At 48.5% G+C, this 23433-nt stretch overlaps 1 protein-coding gene across 2 annotated transcripts in view; it reads left to right on the top strand.

The window, feature by feature from the left end:
• The first annotated feature begins 11814 nt into the window (after positions 1-11814).
• The window catches only part of LOC116786675 (sodium- and chloride-dependent GABA transporter 2-like), a 32729-nt gene continuing 21110 nt past the window's right edge, over positions 11815-23433 (top strand). Inside the window, exons 1-8 of one of the 2 annotated variants that reach the window (XM_032687495.1) lie at positions 11815-11968; positions 13027-13243; positions 13347-13412; positions 14951-15175; positions 19379-19513; positions 20207-20347; positions 20897-20981; positions 23293-23425. In XM_032687495.1, the coding sequence (XP_032543386.1) occupies positions 13228-13243; positions 13347-13412; positions 14951-15175; positions 19379-19513; positions 20207-20347; positions 20897-20981; positions 23293-23425 (801 nt within the window). In that variant the 5' untranslated portion in view covers positions 11815-11968; positions 13027-13227. Of the gene's footprint in view, positions 11969-13026; positions 13244-13346; positions 13413-13556; positions 13649-14950; positions 15176-19378; positions 19514-20206; positions 20348-20896; positions 20982-23292; positions 23426-23433 lie in introns of those variants that run through there. The other variant, XM_032687496.1, reaches the window with a different exon arrangement.

Genomic DNA, 23433 nt, shown 5'->3' with positions numbered 1-23433 from the left:
TTGCATGTTCCTGTTTCTCTGCGTAGAAGGTGTGGTGGAGAATGTTAACAGTAGCACTGGTTACAAGGGGATGGAAACAAACAGCTGTATGATGCAACAGTCCTCATTCTGCTTGTAACAAGCACAGAAAGGAGTAAACAACAGAAAGAAATGTGCAAATCATGTGCAAAAGTCACATTTTTAGTAGCTGTTTTTCGTATAGCCTTTTCATAGAGCCTCTATTTCACTGTTGGAAGGAGGTTGCCACACTTTTTCTTGTTACAGGTGTCTCGTCTGATTTTGGATAAGGTGTTCATAAACTGAAGACCATTATTAGCTTCACATCTTATTGTTTTAAGCTTGTTTTTTAAGAGCGTAATTCCTATCAAAGGATTGCTGATAGTATGAACTTATGAATAAATGTTAACTTTTGGAAAAATCTGTAGATATGTAGTTAGTGGTTGAAAAACCTAAAGCTACAGCTGTGGTATTGTCTCCAGATCTTAGGGGTTTGAATTTTTATAAAAACATATGTAAAGAAGCAACCCGAACTTGAGCTAAGGTAATAATATTCTTACAGGTCTACTACTGCTGTAGAAAAAAATCTCTCACGCTTTGGGGACAAAATCTCAGTATATAAAAAACATTAGCTCGTGTGTATATAGAAAAGCACGTCTTAATGCCTACAAAGGCTACTAGCCACTGTTTATGTTGGTTTTTTCCATGTGTCTGACACATAAGGTCAAAGAAATCACCTGAGCTGTTGTGAGGGGCTGAAAATGGCCAGGACCTGAGTGGTGTGTCTTATACAAACTGTGTGGTTTCAAGCTTTCTTTGTAAAACCCAGAGCCTGGAATTTGGCAGCTTTGCTTGCAGAGAGAGAAATGTCACTCCTGACCTTTGGTACCGTTGCTTTTAGGATTTATTGGTTTGACAGATCATCTGTAGCTGAATGCTTGTGCAGCCTGGACTATTTGATAATGAGAGCTTAAGGTAATATTGATGATATTATGGAAATTATCTTGAGGGATTGGAATACAGTCACACAGCACAAGATAACAGACAGTTGTCTGTTACATTAGCCACACTGTGAAGCTTGCATTGATCTTTTCAGTTTTTAGAACCATAGAGTAAATTTAGGTTGGAGGGTACTTCTGGAGGTCATATGGGTCAACCTCCTGACTAGAGCAGTGCTGACATTGAAAGGGGGTGACATTTTTCAGGGCTGCGTCCAATAAAATTTTGAGTATTTCCAGAAATGAGCATTTAACAATCTCTGACTTCCTGTTTGGTTTTGTAGTATCTTCAGCGCAAACTTTTATCTAATGTACAGAGTCTTCCTTGCTGTAGCTCGCCTGTTGCCACTTAAAGAATCTGGCTCCATATTTTCTGCAACCGTCCATTAGGTAGTTGAAGACTGCAGGTCCTGCAGCCTTAATTTCCAAGCTGAACAAACCCAGCTCAGCTGCCTCGAGCCATGTCATGAGCTGCAGCCTTCTAACAGACTTAGTAGTCCTCAACTGGACTTCCTACAGGTTGGTCATGTCTGGTTTTGTAATGAGGAGCCCCAGACTGGATAATCGTATTCCAGGTGCATCTTACAAGTGTTGAATATGTGGGGAAAATAACTTCCTTGAACTTGCTGCCCGTGCTTTTACTGTGCAGGCTGGTACAGTGCTGGCCTTTATAGCTGCAAGTACTGCTGACTGCTATTCTTTGTGGCCACTGTTAGCCCCAGGTCTTTTGGTTTCTTATTTCTTATGTGCAGGGCTAATGGACTTAACAAACCTTCCATCAGCACATCACTTCAGCCAGTTAAGATCCAGTTGAATGGGAGTTCTCTCCTCCTATGTTTTGGGGTGTCCTGCTCCTGTCCTCCACCAGCATTGTTTCATGTCATCTGCAAACATGAGTGTGCTCTATCCCACCATCCTGGTGGGTAAGACATAAACCAGTAGTCTCCAGTACCAGCTCCTGAGGTACTGCACTTGGAGCTGGCCACCTCCTAGATTTCAAATTGTTGACTACTGAAGTCTGAGCACACAAGTCCACCCCATTTTCCACCCCCATTGTATGTTGTCCATCCATTCCACAGGTATGTTTTTGCGGTAAGTCTGGGTAAAATGCCCACTGCTTTCCCCTTGTCCTTATAGTTCATCACAGAAGACACCCAGATTGGGCTAGGGTTATAGTGATGACTGTTACCAGTGACCTTAACCCTGGTGGGACTGGACATGGCTTTGAGGAGGATTCCATAATCTTCCTCCCCTTCATTGAATGGGCAGGATGTACAGAAGGTTTCATCACAATCCATCAGTAAAATGATCTTCCATACAGATGTTTTCCTAGGCTTCATTCCTCATCGTGGCATATCAAATTTGAAGGAAAAACTACAGCCTATCTGAACTGCAGTTTTTAAGATGCATGGAAAACTAAGTGGCAGAACCAGAGGTTTCTCAGTGGTCTGCTCATACCTAACTCCATGTGGGGCTGTGAGCAGGTATGTCAGTCCCTTACATGTAGATGACACGTCCAAGCTGCTCAGGTTGAAGTCTCTCGGTGTTACTGATGCGTAGTCCTTTTGTACACAGTTTTTTGCACTGGAAGAAAGACATAATACAAGGATCATGAACAGGGGCATCTCATCTTCTAGGAGAAATGATACAGTCTGCAGTCTTCATTCAACAGTAGTGTGTGTACTAGGCAGGTGTCTGAGGAGAGCTATCACTTTCATTTTTCTGTTGTTCTAATAACAGTTTATATTAGAGTAAACACAACAGAGAGTTGTAGCAAAACAAAGCAAAAAGTAATCAGATATTCACTAGTTGCCTATCAGATGTATCTTGCTGTCATCCTAAGTACATTTTGCATACCTTTAAAAATAATGACTGATTGAGGGAACTGCTGTACAATAGTAGTCATTTTGTGTGTTGGAAATGGAAGGTCTTAAAAGGATGAGAAAAGTTTCTTACAATCATTCCTGAAAAAAATCATTCTCAAAACCCCTGTAAGATGTTGAGAACTGGTCTGCTAAAAGCAAGATTTGAGCCTTACTCCGGTTAGATGAAAATGAAAAGCAGAGAACATCACATCCTCTCCAGCTGTGGTCACTGAGAATGTGTTTGGTCAGCCTGCCTGAACCAAACAGGAACTCTGCTTGGAGTACCAAGGCAGTGGGGAGGTGCTATAAATCCAGCCCTTATTGGAATTCTAGCCCTGCTGGCTTTGGGAGGGTGATAAATGCGTAGGACAGCTGGAAACTGCGCAGCAAGACATTGAGAGCATCGAGCTTTATGTAACGAGACGGCTCAGTACAAATGAGTGTGAAGTTGCAAGGTAAAGGAAATGAAAGCAGCAAGGATTTATTGAAAAACAGATACCTGTAAGGAGACATGCATTGAATGCCTTTGAAACAAAAGCCCTGCTGCAGTGAATAGTTGTAATCCTAGGTGGGGCATTGTGTCTTAATTGGAGGCTTTCCAGAGGTCAGTTTTTGGCAGTCTGCGCATGTGCATCACACCACACCTCCCCTCAAAAGTCATTTAAAGACAAGTGCCAGAGGGAACTGCTACGGGTGTTAATACCTGAGGAGAGCAACCACCTCTGAACACACAGGTCCTGAGATGATGGCTGATGTCTCTAGCCAGCCTGGCACCTGTTTTTAATGGATGGGTGATGTGCCAGCTGATCGAACTGCTGCATCCTTTTCCAGGTTGATGCAGTCTGTGCTCAGCCTTGCAGCAGCTCAGCTCGACCCCTGGGCAGTGGGCACACTTGTTGGTCCCCAGAGAAATGAGGTGTTTGCAACTGCTGTTCTGTGATAGCAATGGGGCCCACGCAAATCTGTACTATGAATTTGAGAAACAGCTCAGGTAAACACATTCTGTTTACTCCTGTCAGCTAATGATTTAACTTTTCGTTTATACAGCTGGATATTTAGTTAGCCAGGTCTTGTGTGTGTCGCTGCAATGGCATTATCAGAGCAAAATACTGTAAAGATCAAAATCTAGACATTACCGGTGCATTGATAGTGTTGCATCCCATTATTTTCTTTCCGGACAGTCTCTCAAGCAGGAGAGAGGCAGGAGTTGGATGCTTTAGCTTTCCCTAGGAACAGTCTTGGGAGAGACAATTGCTGCACACCAGTGTCTGAGAACACCTGGTGAAGAAGTGGGATCACCTGGTAGCAACCCTGCCCAGTGCTGATGAACCAACCCCCAGGTGAGTGTGTGGTGCTTCTGCTCTTCACCTGTTGCTGGAAGGTGGTGATCTACTGGTGCAGCTGCAAGCCATTATCCAGGTTTGTATCCGTACTGGTAAGGTTTGAAAACAGCTGGGGTTGCTTGCTTTCCGGGCCTCACCATATGTCATGGCACTGGTTTCCCCTGGCTTCTGGTATGAATATACTTGGAATGGTCAAACCCCAGGATGTAGGGGTGTTAGACAGTACACAAAGCTGAACAAATAAATAATGGAAGATTACACAGCAACAGAAAAGCTGTCCAAAACTTAGAGGTTGGGTTTTTTCTTGCTGAGGCAATTCTAGGAAGCTGATGGGTCAGATTCCTGTTTGGAACAAAAAGTGGACATGATCTTTGTGCAACTCCCATTTACAAAGTGTGCAGGGACTGCTGCTGCACAAAGCAACACCTGAGATTTCTGCAAAAAGGAACTCGCTTTGCTTTGTCCTTAAAAGCAGCTGTTCTACGTCCCTGTTTCTCTCTCAGCTCTGGTGACCTCAAAGAAACACAATTGTTACCTGTGCTTTTTGCTTTCATCCCTCAGGGCCCTCCCGTTACACCTTGGGCAATCCCTGCTCTCGGGGAAGTGTGGCCAAAGGAAATCAGGACAAATTCTCTTTGCAAACTCCTTTTTGCTCTTCCCAAACTGCTTTCCCTTCCCAGCAGTGGAGGCCTTGCCTCCCACCCCTCTAGGGCTGCCTGACTACTTCCAGAGGAGCTGTGAGTCTGCAAACTGCAGGAAGCATAGAGCTGCCATTCCCTACCTCCAGCATGGAGCGTCCTCCATGCAAGTTGGCACTTTGATGCTGTCCTCTCAGCCCTGGCTCATCCTCCAGATTTTCCACCAGCTGGTTGCTGGAAGCAGAGAGGCTCTGCGGCTCAGCCTTCCAGGCAGCCCTGGGCTGAGTGTGGGAATGGTGCTGAGGGCATGTGCATCTTCAGACTACTTTTGACAGTCTGTGAGCTGTTGCCTGTGTGGCCACAGTCAATGGGCTATGTGGGGCACTGCTTGGGTTCCTCACTGTGGCTGCACGGACCAAGTTTGGTCTTACCCTTCCAGCAAGTTCCTCCCTCCTGAAGTCCCATTAGCCTCCGTCTTTCCCACACAGTGAGCCAAGTGTCCGTGCCCATTGGCATCATTAGGATCAGATTTGGACAGTGGTGAAAAAGGGCTGCTTCCTGGTCTGCTCTGGTGTAAATCCACAGGTTCTGTTCTAGCAGTAGGGTGTGTGCTGGTACTGCTACACAGTTCCAACCTTGTGGTAAGAAACTTTTAGGGTAAACAAGGATATCAAAGGCCATTCTCCTTTTTCCCCTAGATCCCAGTTATGATGAATACCAAGATTAAAAGTTTCATTGGCTCCATGTTTTTAATTATTTCCCCAATCTGAACATATCACCATGTCTTCCCCCCCCTCCCTCCCCCACCTGATCACCACGAAAACTTCAGATCTGGGCTGCGAGAAACTTAATGAAACCACATTCCCAGCACTTGTCAGATGATTGGCAAGCAGTTCCTGACCCTCTACCTTAGCTTGCAGGGCCAGGAATGAAGTGTCTTTATCAAGAAGAGCAGTGGTGCTCTGAGCCTTTCTGGAGCTCTTTCCTGCCTAAAGGAAAGTAGTAAATTAGTGTTCATGATGGAAATACCTTGTCTTTGGGTGTATTTCTCCCTCTGACCTCTTGGTCAGGTCAGCCCCTGTGTGTTTTATTTCAGGTAAGCATCAGTGTTTGAATTCGTGGTGGCAAAAGGGTAATGTGGCTTGGAATTTGATATTCAAAAATGACAAAGAGCGAAGCACATGAGCAGCCCTTTTGTTCCCTCTGGAGAAGGCTGGTCTCAAGCAGTACCAAGAGGCTACCTTCTCCATTTACCATGTGTGTGGTGGGTTGACGGGGCTAGACCCAATCCACATGTGGTTTTGCTGAAACCTCTGTGCCTAGTGCCTGGACACCAAGCCCCTGATCCACTGCCACTCCTCCTCTTGGCTGGAAGGGTTAGCTTTCTTCAGACATCAGCTTCATCTAATTTGAAGCTTAGCTTTTTCATCTCCGGTGCTCATCAACAGAAAAATAAGATTGCTTTAAGTTATCAGAACTCACAAATTACTTTTTTTCTTTCCTTTTCTTTTTGGACAGAAAATATCTTAAGCCTGAGAGAGAGAGATTTGGTGCCATATGTTGCAACTGACCACCAGAACAGGAATGACCTGTAGGCAGAAGATCAGCCTTGGTGTGAAGGCTTGTGATTCTTGCTTCAGGCAGAATTCCATCCACCAGGAAAGCTAAAAGCTCTAGGTCTGGCTCATGTTATGTCTCAAAGCCCCACTAGGCAGTGAGCCAGTTCAGCAGGTGAGTGAGAGGGAGTGCATCTCCTGTGTGTGAGCTCCTTTTTTCTCTGTCTGCAGAGGTTACTCTAAGCTCTGAGTGTCTGGCTACACTACCTTGCAGGGACCTCAGCAGGGCAGCCCAGGGGAAAAGTAGAGAAGACCAAGTCCCTCTGCTTCCTCCTGCCCTGCCTTGGGCTGCTGGTAACCAGAGGAGCAAAGCAAGAGACACAAGCTGCTTCTGATGGGCAGTGGCCAGGAGCTGGCATGCTCTGCAGAGCCTTGCAGGGGGGCTTGTGACCAGACAGCATTTCAGGGATGGGCTCTGGACTCCCTGGTGATGCTTCTCAAAGCCCAGCATCCCTGGGTGCTACAGTGGCCCAGGAGCTCAGCCAGGCACTCCTTGTGCTGACGTGAGAGCTGCCTGGGATGTTTTTAAGAGAAACACTGCAGGGGCTTTCTAAAATCTGATGTAATTCTAATTTTTGGAAGCGGGAAAAACAGAACCCGTGTTTTATTTCTTACTGACCATTTTTGAAATGCCCAACTTTTCGCTTTGTCAACTCTTGCATAGAAAACTTTCTTTTTGAGAAACTTTAAAAAACCTTCTCTCATTCTGTCCACCGGTGACTAGCTGATTATTGGATTTTCTCCCAGAATGGAAACTTGGCTGTTACTAGCCCAGTACTCCTGAATGAAAAAGAGGGGTTTTTTTGTTTGGTTGGTTGGTTGGGGTTTTTTTGTTTGTTTGTTTTTTGGGGTTTTTTTTGTTAGAATGTTTAAATAAGTGTGAACAGATGCCCTGAGAACACTGCCCAAACCTTGCTTGTTTAAAACCAGATTATGGGTTTTCTCGGGAGGAATCAGTTAAGTGGGTACAACCCAGTCTCACCTCTGAGAAAAGTTTTCCCTATTTCCTGCCAGAACATCCCCCTTGCAGGCAGACAGGGTGCAGGGGCATGCAAATCCCAGCCCTACCAATGGTTTTGATGTCATTCTTTCTGCAGACAGTCGGTTACAGACTTAGACCTTCACCTCAGAGGAGTAGGATGTGCAGAGCATAAGGAAAGACCATCACCCCAATGGTCCCAATATACATCTCCTTCTCTACCACCCAATTTACCCTGTACCTAATTAATCTGCTGATCCTATGCTTTTCACTTCTGGGCCACTTAACACTCCTATCGTTACTAGCCTAGAGTTATGATTTCCTTTGGCATATGGTTCTTGATATGAAAATGTCCTCCAGTTGGTTCCTTGGCTGCAACAATGAACTGGTGAATTTTAATTTCTTGATGCAGCTATCAATTTTTACATCAGGAGGTCCATGACTAGACTTTAAAAGGGCAATGTCTCCTGCCCTGATCCTAAAATGTGCTCAGGTTCTGTTGCCACAGTTACTCTGCCAGGGTTTGTTCAGGTTGCCCAGTTGCTGGCAAACTGGAACCAGGGAAGAGTCCTGAGGTACTGGAGTTACCTGATGGAATTGAAGGGAAAGCAGAAGGAGATGTTAAAAAAGATTGAAGTCTCCAGGCCCTGGAGCCTTTGCTTGCTGCTCAGCTCTTATTTGTATTATACTGTATTTTATTATATTATAAGCATATACACAGGTATCTATACATGTGTGTTTATAACTGCATAACCTTGCAGTGCTTTTATTTTGGACCATACATGAAATGAGGATACTTTTGAATCCTGAGCAGAAAAAACACTGTTCCCTGCTCAGTTGTGCAAAGGGCCAGGGTGTTCAACAGAGACGAGGTACTAGGGCGAAGTCAAAGCAGAGGTGAGATGTGAAGTGGATCTGCCTGCCTGGGTACTCCTGCTGTGCCTGTGCTTGTGCATGCCATACAATTATCTGTGTGTTCTTGCTTTTGTGTCCCTGACAGGCAAGTGCACACCCAAAGAGCACTGGTGTTTTCATCCTGGTCTGGAGGGAAACCACTGGCACTGGACATAGCCGAGAGAGTGGTGACAGGAATCTGCAGCTCTGTTTCTGCTGGGAATTCATGTTACAGCCAAAGCAGGTCTAGGAGCACCGTTCTTTTGGTCTCAGCTTACCTCCTCCTATACTCTACAGCTTTTGATCAGAGGTGCCTGGACAGGGACTCGCCAGCACCCCGTCAGCCTACACGCCGAGCACAGCTTGCCCACAGCTGCTGCCTGCAGAGGAGCAGAGGGTATGGCAGTGCTATCTGCAGGAGAGGGTTCTCCAGTGCGCCATCCCACATTCAGACTGGTCCCTGAGCTCTGGCTCGCACCAAAGTGTCACCTGTTTATCTCCAGTGTGCAGAGCACAGTGTCCACAGACAGACGTATCTTGTACCACAAACCTGGGCACAAAAGTGAGGCCTCTGCTCCTCTGCAAGCGTCTGGGGAGGACAGGAGTTTTCTCACCTCAGGATTCTGGTCTTCCAAGTCATTATTTGGAAGCAGTTATTCACTAGGGAGGCTATGTCTGATTGAGGCTGTCCAAATGGCTGCAGCAGGATCTTCTGTCATGTGGGAACTACAGGTTCTGCAATGGCTTTTGGTTTCTGCCATTGTAGTTTCAAAATATATGTGCCTTTCTGGGAGAGAGCTTAGTGGCTCAAGCAGGAGTCACTCCTTTGTACTTACTTTGGCTTCTTTCTCTGCTGAGCAGTCTCCAGGTTCCTGTAATGTGCCAGCCGGTATCAGCCTCTATTTATCCCCTTTCTGTGCATATTTGTGACAGTTTTGCTTGCTACAGCCACGGTCGCTTAAGCCAAATAACATTTTCAGGCTGAGCAGGCCAGTAGCAGGGTGGTTATCAGATAGAGGAAATGCATCGTATTTGCTCTGGCCTTTGGTTCCCAGATAATATAACGGCAAATTGTGTTCCTGGAAGCTGGGAGGTGGCTTGCAAGATTACGTGGCCTCAAAACACATTAAGGCAGTTTGTCACATGGGACAGAGCAGTGGAGGGGGAGGTGGAAGTGGGGAGCACAGTTGATCTCAGTGCTTGGCAAAGGCCAGATGTGGCTGGTGGCTTTTTCACATTGGGAGTGAGAAGCAGCAGCAGTTGTTCCCAGGACACTCTCCCAAATGGAGTTTGGTGGGTTTGGAGCATAATTCGTTGGAGAGTAGCTGCTACTTGGAGAGCAGTAAGAGATTGTGCTTGTCTCCTATTAAACATTTCCCTTTCCTCTTTCCCTGTCATCATTCATCTAAGTGGGTGCCTTTTGAAACCCTCCTCCTTTTAGGTTTGAACTACCTCTCCAGGTGGCTGGAGGTGGCTTGGTGCACTGGAGGAGAGAAATCTAATTAAGTCATCCTCTGCTAAGCTGGACACAGACGTGAAGCACGATCAGACCTGGAAGTAGGTTCTGTGGTTCCTACCACAGCACGCAGGACCAGTGCTCCTGTGTGTGAGCCATGCACAGTGGGGTGGGTTGGGGCCAGTTCTTATGCATGTCTGACCCAGAGGATGTCAAAGTGCCTTATTATCTCCAGAGGAAGCTTGTTCCAGCTTTGTGCTGTTGGGGCTGTAAGTACTTCCCCAGGAGTGCAGCCTCAGCTGCTGGTGGAAGACTGGGATTGAGCTCAAGTCAGAAATCTTGGCAAATGTTGTAAGGTAAAGAGAAAGATATAAGAAAAATGCAACATAAATGACCAGCCTTTAGGATCAGGATTTTCCAGCCCTTGTCCTGCCTGAGGTGTGAGGCACACTAACAGTAACACCCCTGGCCCAGTGCTCTGGCTCTTCTCCAAAAGTGGGTGTCGGGGAGAAGTGACTAAGCCAGCTGTGCCCCACTCATGCCCCATATACCAGCATTGTGCTGCTCTGTCCCCTTGGCAGCCTGCCTGGACCTGGAGGCTGCTTCAGGACCTGCTCCAGGAGGCATCACTCCAGCGTAGGCTGTCCCAGTAAACGGGTGATACCCTGGCTTCCTGGGATCGGACTGTGAGGAGTGCGGCTGCTCTGGCTGCTACCATCGTCAGCCCTGTGCTCTGAGGGGGTTACTGAATAGGCAGCCTCTCATTTCACACCTCTTTCAGTGGAGGCCACCCACAGAATAACCCCCCTGTGCCTTCCTGGGGGTTGGCATGAGAGCAATGCATGTGGGACAGGCGCAGCATCGGGGCTGCCACTTGCCAGCACTTGTAGCACTGGGAGGAAGGTGCTCTGCAGCCTCCCAGAGAGGTTCAGCTTGCACAATTCCAGGTGAGACACACTGCAACAAAAGCTCTTCCCTGGTGTTCTCCTTATTCATATAAATATTTGTGTGTGTATCTATCCAAACGTTTTTAAATGGCATTACCTTGGTAGATCTGTGGTTGAAGTTGTTTTCCTGTTACTACAGAGTGCATGTTATCTAGGCTTGTTCCTTTTTTATTTTTTTTTTTTAGATTTGCATTCTGCCATTTCTCTTATTTCTTTGAAAATCTGTTTCCTAAGGCCTTGTTTCTGCCTGTCCCCATTCTTCCACTTGCCTTAGATATGGTTATACACTCAAAATCTTAGACATTGAGATTTCATCCTTCGCATTTTTCCTTTTAGATTCTTTTGTTGCCTCTGATGGGTTAATTAAAGTCCCTCTCAGATTCTTTGCCTTCTGCTATTTCAAAAATATGTATTGAAAACATCTTTTTTTTTTCTGTAGCCTTAACTGATTCTTTGTAGTATTTGCTGGTTCTTTTCTCTTTCTACCTTTTTCTTTTTTTGCGTCTCTTAAGTAACATCTCCCAAAACCACATAGACTTCTTCTTATTTTACTCCAGACGATGTGTAAAGTGATGTTTTACTTTAAAAATGCTTTCCTCAGGATTTTCCAGCTTGCTTTTGCACTTGTAGATTTAATATTTCCCCTCACTGCTTATGTTTACACTGAACATTTGTTTTCATTTTCAAGTTATTGTTGTGTTCAGTGCAGTCTTATCTCACTGGGTGGAAGCCAAATAGTTTGTAATTAATTGCACATTTTCCTATCATAGTCTATTAGTTCCTGCCAATTAGCTTGTCTCCTTGTTGATAAGATTATTGCTATCTGTATGCTGTAGTAAGTCTGCTTACCCAGGGATATTCATGCAGTGATGCTGTGGAGCACAATAGCTTTGAGAATCTCTAGAAATGTTTCCTTAATCAATCTCCTCTCTCCTTACACCAATCTGTTGCACAAGGCAATATATTATCTGGTTTTGCTGTTGTTTTTAATCGCTACATTCTTACCATAACTATTTAACAGCTACACTATTCACTGTGAGATGGTTTCTGCACAGGGTTGTTCTCCATTTCTCGCTGTACCATGTAATTCCTCCTCTGGAATATCTTCTCTGGTTTTCAAGAATCACTGATTTGAGGACTGGAGCTGTTTTAGTTGGACCATCCTGTTTAATCGCTGCAGAAGAGGAGCAGACCTGTGTGAACTTGCTTAGTTCCTTTCCAGATGATGTTCTGTGGTAATGGCCACAGGTCTAATGTTTAATTGATTATGCACAGTGGGAGGAAAAAGTATTTCATTTTGCTTTAAATCTGAGATATTCAATGAATGACATTAATTTGTATGCTGTAGTGAACAATATATTTATCTTCTCTGTCTTTTCCTTTTTCCTAGACCTCTGTTGTCACCCTGTTTTCATCCAAGGCATCTGTTCCTGAAATGAGGAGTCACTGCCTATTTGATCACTCCTTGGTTGAACTCAGTCCTTATGTCTGCGTGTCCCTCTTCCATTTCCCTGTTTTTCCTGTGGGAATTCTGATGCTGTGTGGTTACACCATAGATTAATGTGGTGACACCACAGTGTTTGCTGGGTGATTCCTGTTGTTCTCCTACTGCCTTTTCAGACTGCCTGTACACATCTCAGGTTTTGCTGCTGCTTTACACACTTGATTCAAGGACACTGAACCCGAAAGCATTATGTTTTTGCCCCCTGTTCTATCTTGCCTCAGATATTTATCAATAGATGTAATAAAAATATTTTAAAACCTTGCCCCACATGCATCCTCGGACCATCACAGCTGTAACACATCTACTATGAACAATGTCCTGTTCTGTTTGCCTCTTTTATGGCCTCTAAGCATGGAGTTAATTACCTGCTGTAATTCCTACACAGCTCGTTTTGCAGCCCGGTACTGGGTTTGCACAACTGGGGCAAGTTGTCTCCCTGCTGCCTGGTTGCCCATTCCCATTACAGCTTCTGGAGCGATGGGGCAGTACTGCTCCCGGGAAAGACCAGTGGCGGAGATCCCTGCGCGAGAGGGGAGAGAGTTTGCAACCTGCCAAGTTTCTGAATGAGGCTGTTTTGGGCCCTTAGTAAGAAGCAGCAGAGAGTTTAGCTGAGTTTATTTCCAGCTTTGCTGCCTGCCACTGCTCCTGGCCACAGCACAGCCCTGGAAACTGCGAGTTGGGCTGCGGTGCAGGACCTTGCCCTGTGCCCGTGACCTGTCTGCCAAGGAAAGACCCCGTGATGGGAATTCACCGTGAATTTGTGTTTCATCTCTTACCTCTTCCCAGCAGGTCTCGGGGCTTGTACTCCCTCGGACAGTGCTGTTGAGGCACCTGTGTGTGGTGGTCTCCCCTTTCTCCAGGGACGGTGCTGGGCGGAGAAGGCGATGGAGAGCGGGAGCCCAGCGGCCCCGGCCCGGGAAGGGAGCGCTCCGACGGAGGCGGCGTGAGCCCTTCTCACAGGCGGGGGGAACGAGCCCCTTTGCACTGGCCATGAAATCAGTCATGTGTAGGTTTTTGTCCAGCCCTGGGGGGTGGGGGAAGGAATGTGGGTTGGGCGAAGTCTAGGATTACACCACCGCTGAATTTTTTCTTTCCAACACTTTAAATAGCCAGCACCTTTCGGTCCTGCCCTCGCCTCTCCCGTCGGCTCTCGCCCCGACAGCGCCGTCCGCAAGGTAACACCACTGCCCCCGCTTCCTTCTGCCCTGCTCCCCCTGCGCCCCGCACCCTCCCAGGGCTGCCGTGGAGGAGAGGTCACGGAGCATTTTCTGCCTGTTTAATAATTTTCTAGCGTGGAGGGGTCCTCCCAGCCCTTCCTTTCGGCCGCTGTCAAACGCTTGCCGGTGTTTCTTGTTCCTCTTCATGTATCCAAGTGTTTTATAGGGGACTATGCAGACGGAGGGGAGAGGCTGTAAGTGCTGCTTTGCCCTTTTTTAATTCTCCCCGGATGGGGGAGAGTGTCATTTGCTGCCAGTGCCTTTTCCTGCTCTCCTGGTGAGGGAGTTGCGGGCGGGGATGAATGGCAGCGTAAGGCTGGGGCTGGGGGAGCTGCCTCTGCAGGGCAGGAGCAGGCTCGAGGGCTGGCACTGTGTGGAGGAAGGTGCCCTCCTTGGCACAAGGTCCTCAGCAATCCCAGCTTTGACAACTGGGCATGGGTAAGGAACCACAACCCTCACCCTTTGTCCCGTGGGACTCAGCGGCCAGAGGGGCATCCTGCCCGGGAGGAACAGGCTCAAACACCTCCTGATCTACTAAATGGCTGCAGCAGAGCTGGTGCCACCTGTGCTGCCCATACCTGTGACCTGAGGCGCACCAGCTGTGCATCAAGTCACATAGGCTGTGCCCTGGCTTTCTTGGGAGGACAGATGTCCTCTTGGAGGTTTTTGGGGGAAGGTGGGACAGTGAGAGTGGTGCCCACCTACTCTCTGCTGATCTTCTCTCAGCACAGATCTATTTAGAGATGGTGCCAGAGCTTCCTGAGAGCAGTACTGTGGGGAGCCTTGGCAGGCAAAGGGCAGATGTTTGGAGGAGCAGATCCTGAGAAAGGTGAGATCCCAGGTGGTCATGACTTCTGCACCGTTTCTCTTCCTGCTACTGGAAGGATAGCACCATTCTGAAAATCGCCTTTTCACTCAGCCTCGTGGATTGTCAGCAACAGTTGCTACCACTGAAAAGAGAAACTTGTTTCTCCTATTTCAGTTCATCCTCTTCCTTGGTCTGAGCCTTCTGGTGTTTTGTGGCTTTCATTGCATGGTCTGTCAAACTAGGCCTTGGTAAGCAGCAACAGGAGAGAAGATAAACCCTTATAAAATACCTTGTCAAGTATTTTATCCTGCTGTCATCCCCCTCCAGCCCTAAGTCTGTTCCCTTTTCTTGCTATGGCGGAAGCTTCACCCTAGCTGAGCTGCTGGGTCCTTTGTGTGATACTGTGCTTAGAGGATGGGGTTCCAGAAGCAGTAGTGTTTTGAGATGAGTCAATTTAAAATAAGGAAACTAATAGCGGCTTTTAAGAACTGGTTTTGGACTCGGTAGTGAAAGTGTACACATCCCCTTAGTGTCTTGTGCCAGCAGGAATCATTATGAGGAGCAAGAAAGGAACAGTTTGACATGTGTTTGTGCATGTGTCCTTGCCCATCTCTTGCCTCCCATAGCCCAAATTTCTGCCTTACTGTGTGGCTTGTGCTGAATGTAACAAAGGAAACTCCTTCTGTAGGTGGGATGGATTACACAGTCCCCGGCGCTGTCAGCAATGGTGAAATGGTGCCCGCACACCCTGGCATGGAAACGGAGAAGGAGGAAGAGGAGGAGGAGGAGGACCAGACCCTGGAGCGTGGTCAATGGAACAACAAGCTGGAGTATGTCCTGTCTGTGGCTGGGGAGATTATCGGCTTGGGAAATGTCTGGCGCTTCCCCTACCTCTGCTACAAGAACGGTGGAGGTAAGTGCAGCCCTGACCATGACTGCCCCGAGGGACACCTGGTCACCAGCATCTCTCCACGATCCCTCCTGCCTCTGTGACATCTGTGTCTGGCCCTGCCCAGTGCTGGCAGCAGCTTCTCAGCAATGCCCAAATCACAAGTGTGAAGAGACAGTGCCAACCTGCCAGCATGGTGCCACCAGCCCGGCCCCCAGCAGGGACTGTTTTGATCCAGTGGGACATGGATAACCGGGCAGCAGTGTTCCAGGGTCTCTGATGGCTGTAGCTGTGTTTTTCTGGGGTGTGTGGAGCTCTGGTCCTGCTGGTGAGGTGGGTGGCTATCTGCAGAGGGAGGCAGAAAGAGCAGGGAAGCGGCTTGGCTCTCTGAATCAGTGTGTCTCATCCCAGGCACCACTTCCTTTAGGAGCACCAGGCATCCTGTGCAAATCAGATGGTGGGTCCTGGTGGCAGACCAGGGAGTGTTATGGGAGGCCATGGGGCACTGATGTCTTTGCCGGCTCTGTGAGGAGGCTCTGGGGGATTCCAAGGAGCTCTTGGCCACAGGTCCTGGTTGTGTCTATGGAGGGGTGTCCCTTGGGTGCTGGAGCCAGGTGTTAGGGACAGGGGAGAGTGAAGGAGTTTTCCCCATCTCAGTTGAGAAATATTACATCCCTCCTGCATCCCAAGGTACCCTATTGGCATCTGCCAGAGGTGCAAGCATGTGGGAGAGGGGACCCCTGCCTCTGATCCCCACGGCAGGGCTGTGAGGTGTGTGGATGGATGTGCCTGATGCACAGACATGGAGCAGGGTGTTGCTGCTGGCACCAAAGTGCCAGCACACCAGTGCTGCTCAGGCTGTGCTTGGCAGTGACCAGTGGCTGATCCCCCATGATGCTGGGCTGTAGTGCAGCTTGGCATGGAGCCGGGATCACTTTGCAGGTGAGCTGTGGGCTTTGACAGGTCTTTGTACCTGCTTTTAGCTTGTGGCTGACTTTAAGGGAGAAAATTGTTTAAAAAACCAAAAACACTCTTTCTCAAATTTGGCTCGGTGAAATGTAGAGAGAGGGAGCTGCTCTCCCTGTCTGGTGATTAATTGCTAATTGGGCCCTCCGGAAGGGCAGGGGAGAGGGGAAATGGCACTTGGCTGGGAACTGGCGGGGAGTGAGTGCTGGGGACTTGGGGCTGAAATCCCCTGGCTTGAACTTGGGGTAGTCTCATGGGCCTCACTAAACTGCTTTCATCCCAGTGGCATAAAAGAGGATTAAACGCTGTTCAGCTACTTTCACGCCGTGCTTTGCTCAGTGCTTGTTTCTTTTCGCCAGGTGGTCAGGCAGTTTCTTTCCCTCTTGTAAAAAAGATAGTTTTCCGCATTTTGTTTTCCAATGGGAAACGTTTCTTGGCTCCTTGCTGAGCTGTGTCTTTTCTCACTGCTGCACCCCTCTTGGATACTATTCCATCATCAATGGGAGCGGGACCTGGAATCCTGTCCTGGCACCTATTGCCCTGGGTGACAGGGGGGAACTCAGGGAGAGCTCTGCAGAAAGGGGAGTTGCTGTGTGTGGTTGGACAGCAGAGGCAAGACACAAAGGGATTTTTCAGACTTTTTCCTTGGAGAAATGGGCCTGAAGCAAAGCCCTGTAAAGCAGCAGAGGCCATGGGGAGTTTGAAGTCTCAGGCAGATTTTTCATCTCCAGTCCCCTTTCCATGAGATTAGAGCAAGGATGGGGCATGTGACTCTCGTGTAGAGAGGAAAGCGTTTCCTAAAAGTCTTCTCCGGGGGCAGAGCAGGATCTCTCCTGCCTCACAGAACCCAAACTATCCCAGACACTGCTGTGTCAAATCCCTTGTAATGCCTCAAGTTTAATTTTAAAAGCTGCCAGAGGTTTAGTCCTTTACTCCTTCGAGAAGGCTCGTCTAGGCATTTGCTTCTGTGCAGGGCCTTTATTTAATTTCCAGTCCCAAGTCAATCATGGCCAGCCTACACCTCTTGTACCAGCACTGCCCTTCGTCTGCCCTGCTGGGTGACTCTTTCTCTCCATGCTGAACTGTGTGTAGACAGTGGGGATAACTGCTCTCAGCTCTTGCTTTGCTTACCTAAATATGAGCCTCTTCACTAAAAAGGTGTCTGCAAAATCTGAACTATGCAAAGAGCCAGTCACTTTTTCTCTCTTTGGGGGTATTTTCACATAACAAAGAAAGAGGAGTCCCTTACATATTCAGGGCTGAGCACCTGACACCAAAGCCCTCCATAGTGGGGGAAAGACAAAGAAGAGCAAAAAATTGTTCTTTTTGCTCTTGTTTGCTCTTGCTTTCACCTCGTGTGGCGGGGTCAGGCCCTCCCTGGGCAGGCTGATTGGGAAATACCAGGGAAGCCTGTCTGGTGGTGTGGCTGCCAGCACCACATCCCCCACCAGCGCTCCCCAAACCCGCCATTCCCAAGGCCCACCACTGCTGCCATCCCTGCACATGGGGAGGGGGACATGGAGGACGGACACGTGTGCCAGTGTTTCCCCTTTTGCTCTCAATGGGGTTCAGCTGCAGGGAGGGGTGGACAAGGCTGTACTGGAGAGATGTCAGCCCAGCGCTGAGGGGCTGCTTGGGCATGCTGATGGCCCCCTGTCTGCAGCACAGCCCTCCCTGTCACTCCCTCCTCAGAGTCACTGTGCAGGGTGGATCTGCTGGGCTCCTCTCCTCGATTTTTTTCTCCTCTGCCAGCTGAAATGACATGGGGAGGGCACTGGTGCTGGTGCTGGGGCCATCCCACCCTGGTGTCCCCCCACCTGCAAGGTGAGGGGAGTGGGGCAGATCACAGACTTTAGTCCAAACCTGTCTCTGCAATTCCTTCCTTCTCTCCACCATAATTCTGCATTATTTCACAGCCCACACATCAGGAACCTCCAGTTAGACTTCCGAAGGTTGAAACCTGAGATAACCAGAGGTGCTGAGGAAGGTGACAGGCTAGATTGCAGGCTGCAAATAAGGGAAACCTGGGCTGGAAAGCTCTACCTTCCACCTCAGAGACATCTACCGGGGTACCCTGGGTGCAGTTTAGTTAAATACAAACTTTTTTATGACAACAATCTCTCTTGGAAATAAGCTTGACTTTTATGATGATATGATTTCACACAAGCTGGGAGTTGAGGGGATGGTGCTGAAACAACCATTTCCCCTTCCATTTACCCTCATCAATTATTGGTAGAGGGATAGCATGTGGACAGATGCTACCTGGGGCTAGCAGGTATCATAGAACCATTAAGATTGGAAAAGACCTGTAAGATCATGGAGTCCCAGCACCCCTTCAACTTCTATTTGTCCACAGGGAGCTGCCAAGATGCCTTCCCTATTTATTTTGCTCATGTATTCTTTTTGCAAGAACAGGAGGGCTGTGGGTCTGAACCCAGCTGGGACGAGCGGCAGGGTGGGAATCCTGGCCAGTCCCTAAAGCCCCCCTTCCCTCTTCCCGCCCCTGCATGCTAGCTAAGCTTCTTAGGGAAATCTCTTGGGTTTTGAGTCTACTTGTGCACCAGGGTTGTTATGGACCGTCTTGCAGGCCTGTCTCTTGTGCTCTGTGGGGTAAAGGCCATTGCTGCATTTAACGTGAGCCTGGGGAAATCAAAAGCCTAATGCATTTTATCTCTCCCTGCCCATTTTGTGACAGGGCTTGAACAGGAAGGCAGCCCTGGCTGCTGGCATGAGGTACATACTTTCCTGAACTACTTGCTTTTTGTCTGCATGTCTGCTGCTTTTCTGTGAACAAAGACTGAGCAAACCCACAGACTGGGTGAAGATGTTGGTGTCTCTGTGCTCCTCAGTGTCTTGGTGTTGTTATCCATGGGTTTGTCAGCTTATTCAGAATAATCAATGTGAAAGGAGTCACCAACTTGATTAAAAGTCTCAATGGCTTTACAACAGGGTGTTCTTCTGTATTTCCATGCAGCTATTGATAACTTGCTTTTTGCACAAAAATCAGGCCTAGAAACTGTTCTTTCCTCTGGATCTTTTGTAAACATTGAACTTCTCATGCAATTGCGTCATGCCAAGAAATGAAATGTGAGGAAAATCCCTTTTTCCTGACATCCCTTCCATGATCTTCCTGCACCCACAGCCCCCATCCCTCCCAGTCTGTCCCACCCAGGAGGAACCTGCCTGGTGACAGGTTGGAGACAGCTTGACCCCAGTTACCCTGTGGGCCTTATTTTTCTATCTGCCACTTGAATCTGCCAGGTGCCTTCTTCATCCCCTACCTCATCTTCCTCTTCACCTGTGGGATCCCTGTCTTCTTCCTGGAGACAGCGCTGGGACAGTACACCAGTCAGGGAGGGGTGACGGCCTGGCGCAGGATCTGCCCCCTCTTCGAAGGTGAGTGGGGTGAGCCTGAGAGGGCATGGAGAGCTGGGTAGACTCTTGGACCCTGGGGAGATGGGTGGTGATGTCTCTCCCCACAGCCTGGAGCATTACTCACCTCCACGCATACGCTGCCCACCCCTGCCTCCTGTCCTGGGAGGGCCACTGGTTGTCCCCTTTCCAAAATCACCCTGGAAAAACTGATCACCTTTTCCAGCAAACAGTTCCCATTGTTATGTTGCATCCCAGGTTCCTTCTTCATGGTCACAGCTCTGGCTAGGAGCTTTGTGCCCAATCAGGATTGTCCTCCAAGAGCTAAATGGGGAAAACGCTTCTGGTGGTTATGAGGAACCTAAAACATTCTGCTGGTTTTTTCTAAGTCAATGCTATGTCATTTTCCTGAGTTTGCAGGTGGCTTAAAATCTTAGTGGTGAAAGGTGTCAGCTCTCTTAATAAATGGCTAGCACTCAGATCCTCCATTTCTAGCACTATTTCAACACAGTCATCCAGCACTGAGCCACTTTCCATGATTTCTCTGAAAGTCTCAGTTGCTGATGGCTCTGGTGGCCGCCTCGCTGGCACTTATCCAGCAGCGTCCTGAAAATGCAGAGCAGCAGATGCAAACATTGGGTGAGCACCTCCTAAAGGGAATCCTGTTCCTGTCCTCTGGCATGTGAGTCACCTGCCTTTGGGACTCGCTTTCTGCAGGAATTGGCTACGCCTCACAGGTCATCGTCATACTGCTGAACTTCTACTACATCATTGTCTTGGCCTGGGCCTTGTTTTATCTCTTCAGTTCGTTCACCATCGACCTCCCCTGGGGAAGCTGTGACCATGAGTGGAACACAGGTGGGTGTGGAACCTGGAACCCTCTCCCAGTCCTCCACCACATCCTGGCTGAGGGAAACCTGCTGGTGCCCATGGCCAAACCTCAGGAGAGTGTCTTGCCCCTGTGTAGGTGGGACATAGGGGTGGAGGGTGCTGGGTCACTGCAGTGCTGCTGGCACTTTTGGGGAAGAGGTTCAGTTGTTCTGGGTCTTTGCTAGAGAGCACCACTGCCCAGCCATTTGCAGTGCAGTGCAGTGGTGACCTCCCTGGGCTCCAGCCACCAGGAGCACCTTCCTTCTTGGATGTTCCAGTCAACCTGTTCTGTGTGTTAGCCACAGACTCCGTGCTGATTGGGACTGTGCCCACTGGAAGAAAAATTAAATGCAATCATCTTAAGTGTCCCTGGTGTGGACTTGTTTTGTGCATCTTTGGGACTACACAAAATTTGTCCCAGAGTCAATGTCAATCAGTGTCAGCACTGTGGATGAAAAGGGAGGGATTTTTCAGATCCTCTGGTGTACTCCAGGTACTGCTGCTTACACTCTCTCTCTCCCTGGGCCTTTCCCTCAGGGAACTGTGTGGAGCTCCAGAAGGCGAACTCAACATTCAACGTGACCAGCGAAAATGCCACCTCCCCTGTCATCGAGTTCTGGGAGTAAGTAAAGGACAGCCCTGTAGACCCCTTTCCTCTCAGACATATTTTCCCTGGGCAGGGGACAAACCCTGCAGCGGCACATCCTATTAGCCCATCCTTGCCAGAAGAGGACACAAGAGGGGAAGCTGGGCAGGTCAGAGTGAAGGCTCTCAGGGGCAGCGCTGTCAGTCAAGAGTAATCTTGCTGGGCTCGTGGTGTTTATCTGGGGCTGTGCTAGCAGGCCTCAGAGCCATCTGACTTTGTCTTTCTCTGATGCTGTATTCCTGTCCCTCTGGACCTTTTGGCCTTCTTGGTCTCACTGACCTCTTTCTTTTGAATCCATGCTGCTATGTGATACCAGCATGTTCCCAGGAGGCTCTGGCGTGGTGGGTGGTGACTTTTGTATGTGAGCTAGTCTTATTTTAAAAGTAGAAAAAGAAGTGATGTTTTCACTATAGAGTGACTAATATGCAAGCTATCCCGAGGAAAGAAACTCACCAAAACTGAAGTTGTAGGATCAACTTACTTCACACTGAAACTTGGTCCCTCATTTTCATTGTTTTCTCCCTTTGCATTAGTTACCCTGAGGTACGGAGTAATTTTATTTCTGGCACGAAGGCATAGGCCAGCTGGCTTGGAATCTCTGATGGTCCTCAGCATCCCCTGGGAGAGCAGACCCAGTTAAGCACTGAGCCCTGGCTGCTGGTCTGTGCTAGTAACCCCTCTGCTGCCTCTGTGCATTTCCCTTGTGTGTTTAGCTGGACAGAGAGCTCTGCCCTCGCTGCCCTCAGCAGCACTTCTGGCTGCTGTTGGTGCATGGAGCGCACACACAGTACCTCCAGGGCATCTCCAGCTTAGCACAGGCATGCTGCTCTTAAAGTTTTTAAATTTTCTTTGTCTCCTGCATGCTCCCTGAGCCTGTGCTCTCCCTCTGCCTGCTGCACACACATGGCCTACCTTAGATTACTTTTCTGGAGGCTGGATGCTGGAAAAGTTGATGTTTCCATCACTGCTGTGACTGTTCCTGTTTTACTGGGGAATAAGCACACGGGATTAGAAATTTCCACTGTCCATTGCTTCCGATGCAGCGTCTGTTCCTGCCGTCCCTTGGCAGGGTGGTAGGAGGCTTCTTCAAGAAGCTCTGACCTGTCCAGTGGGCTGACAGGCTCCAGAGGCCTCTTTTGGCTACAGTACAGTTCCCAGTTAGTTATGGTCCACCGGCATCCTTTGCCCACTTGTTACATAGTCCATGTCCTTAGAAGCAGACAAAGAGCAACATGACAAAATGTATCTTGGAGAGCAGTGTGATTTTTCCAACCCCTCTCTCATCCTTTCAATCCACTAAAAGGCTGTGGGGCAGGAAGAGCAACAGTGTGTATTAGACTGTGGTTCTCCTGCAGCACGACCTTCATTTTGGGATAATCACTGTCTTTTGCAGCAGGGTGGGAATTGATGCTGTGTTCCAAGGTAGTGCATGTCCCTCTCTGGCTGTCTCAGGCTTGGGGTTTTAGGATTACACTGTGGTGTTTCCCACTCAGATCCATCTGTGTGGTGTAGGAGATGGAGGAGGGTGAGTCCTTAGTTTTGTAAGCGATAAGGAACATTTGACATACACATGACATGGAAAGCTGCTGTTGTCTGACCTTGTCTGAACCGGGATCTGTCTAGCTCAGGATCTTATCTCCACACTGGTTGAAAGAGGATGCCCAAGGTGGCCTCTTCTGACTGTGCAGTGGGGATTATGGCAGTCTTGGTTGGGTCTTAGTCACAGAATGGGATACTGTGCTGCTCTGTGTCCTGAGATAGCTGCTTCTAAAGGCAGAAGAAGTGTACTATGGAGAAGTGGTTGGACAGCACTGCTTCTTTGGTGGTCCTGATGGATTCTGCACGGTAAATGTGGTGTATCCTTCACTTTGAGGTTTGAAGCATGTCAGAAGTGTAGATGAACTTTGTAATGTGCATGAAAAAGGCCTGGGCAGAGCTTGTGTGTTCAAAATGCTGCATGATCTTGCGGAGAAACAGCTCTTACTACGGAGGACAATAAAAATGAAGGGTGGGAGAGGGCAGGAGAAGAAATATCTTGGCCTAACAGGTCAGCCCTAGAGTGAATGTAGAAGCAAGTGTCTGTGCGTCACCTTCCAGGCTGACTGCTTCTCAGGAGAGAGCACTGCTTGATTCCTTGGGGGCTTGCAGCTCAGACCTGAACCTTGTTAGTAAGACAAGGTTCTTGTCTCCCCAGAGCCATCAGGCACTGAGAACCAGGGGGGTGTTGGGAACATTAGTGGCCAACATCAGTGACACTTGCATGTTCCTTTGCTTCCTCCCAATGCAGGAGGCGAGTGCTAAAGATCTCCGATGGCATCCAGCACCTGGGTGGTCTCCGCTGGGAGCTGGCTCTGTGTCTCTTGCTGGCATGGATCATCTGTTACTTCTGCATTTGGAAAGGAGTCAAGTCCACAGGCAAGGTGAGTCC

The sequence above is a fragment of the Chiroxiphia lanceolata genome, chromosome 5 (genome assembly GCF_009829145.1).
Source record: "Chiroxiphia lanceolata isolate bChiLan1 chromosome 5, bChiLan1.pri, whole genome shotgun sequence".
Classification (NCBI taxonomy): Eukaryota; Metazoa; Chordata; class Aves; order Passeriformes; family Pipridae; genus Chiroxiphia; species Chiroxiphia lanceolata.
Note: the sequence above shows the minus strand (reverse complement) of the source record. Positions and strands in the feature narration are given on the sequence as shown.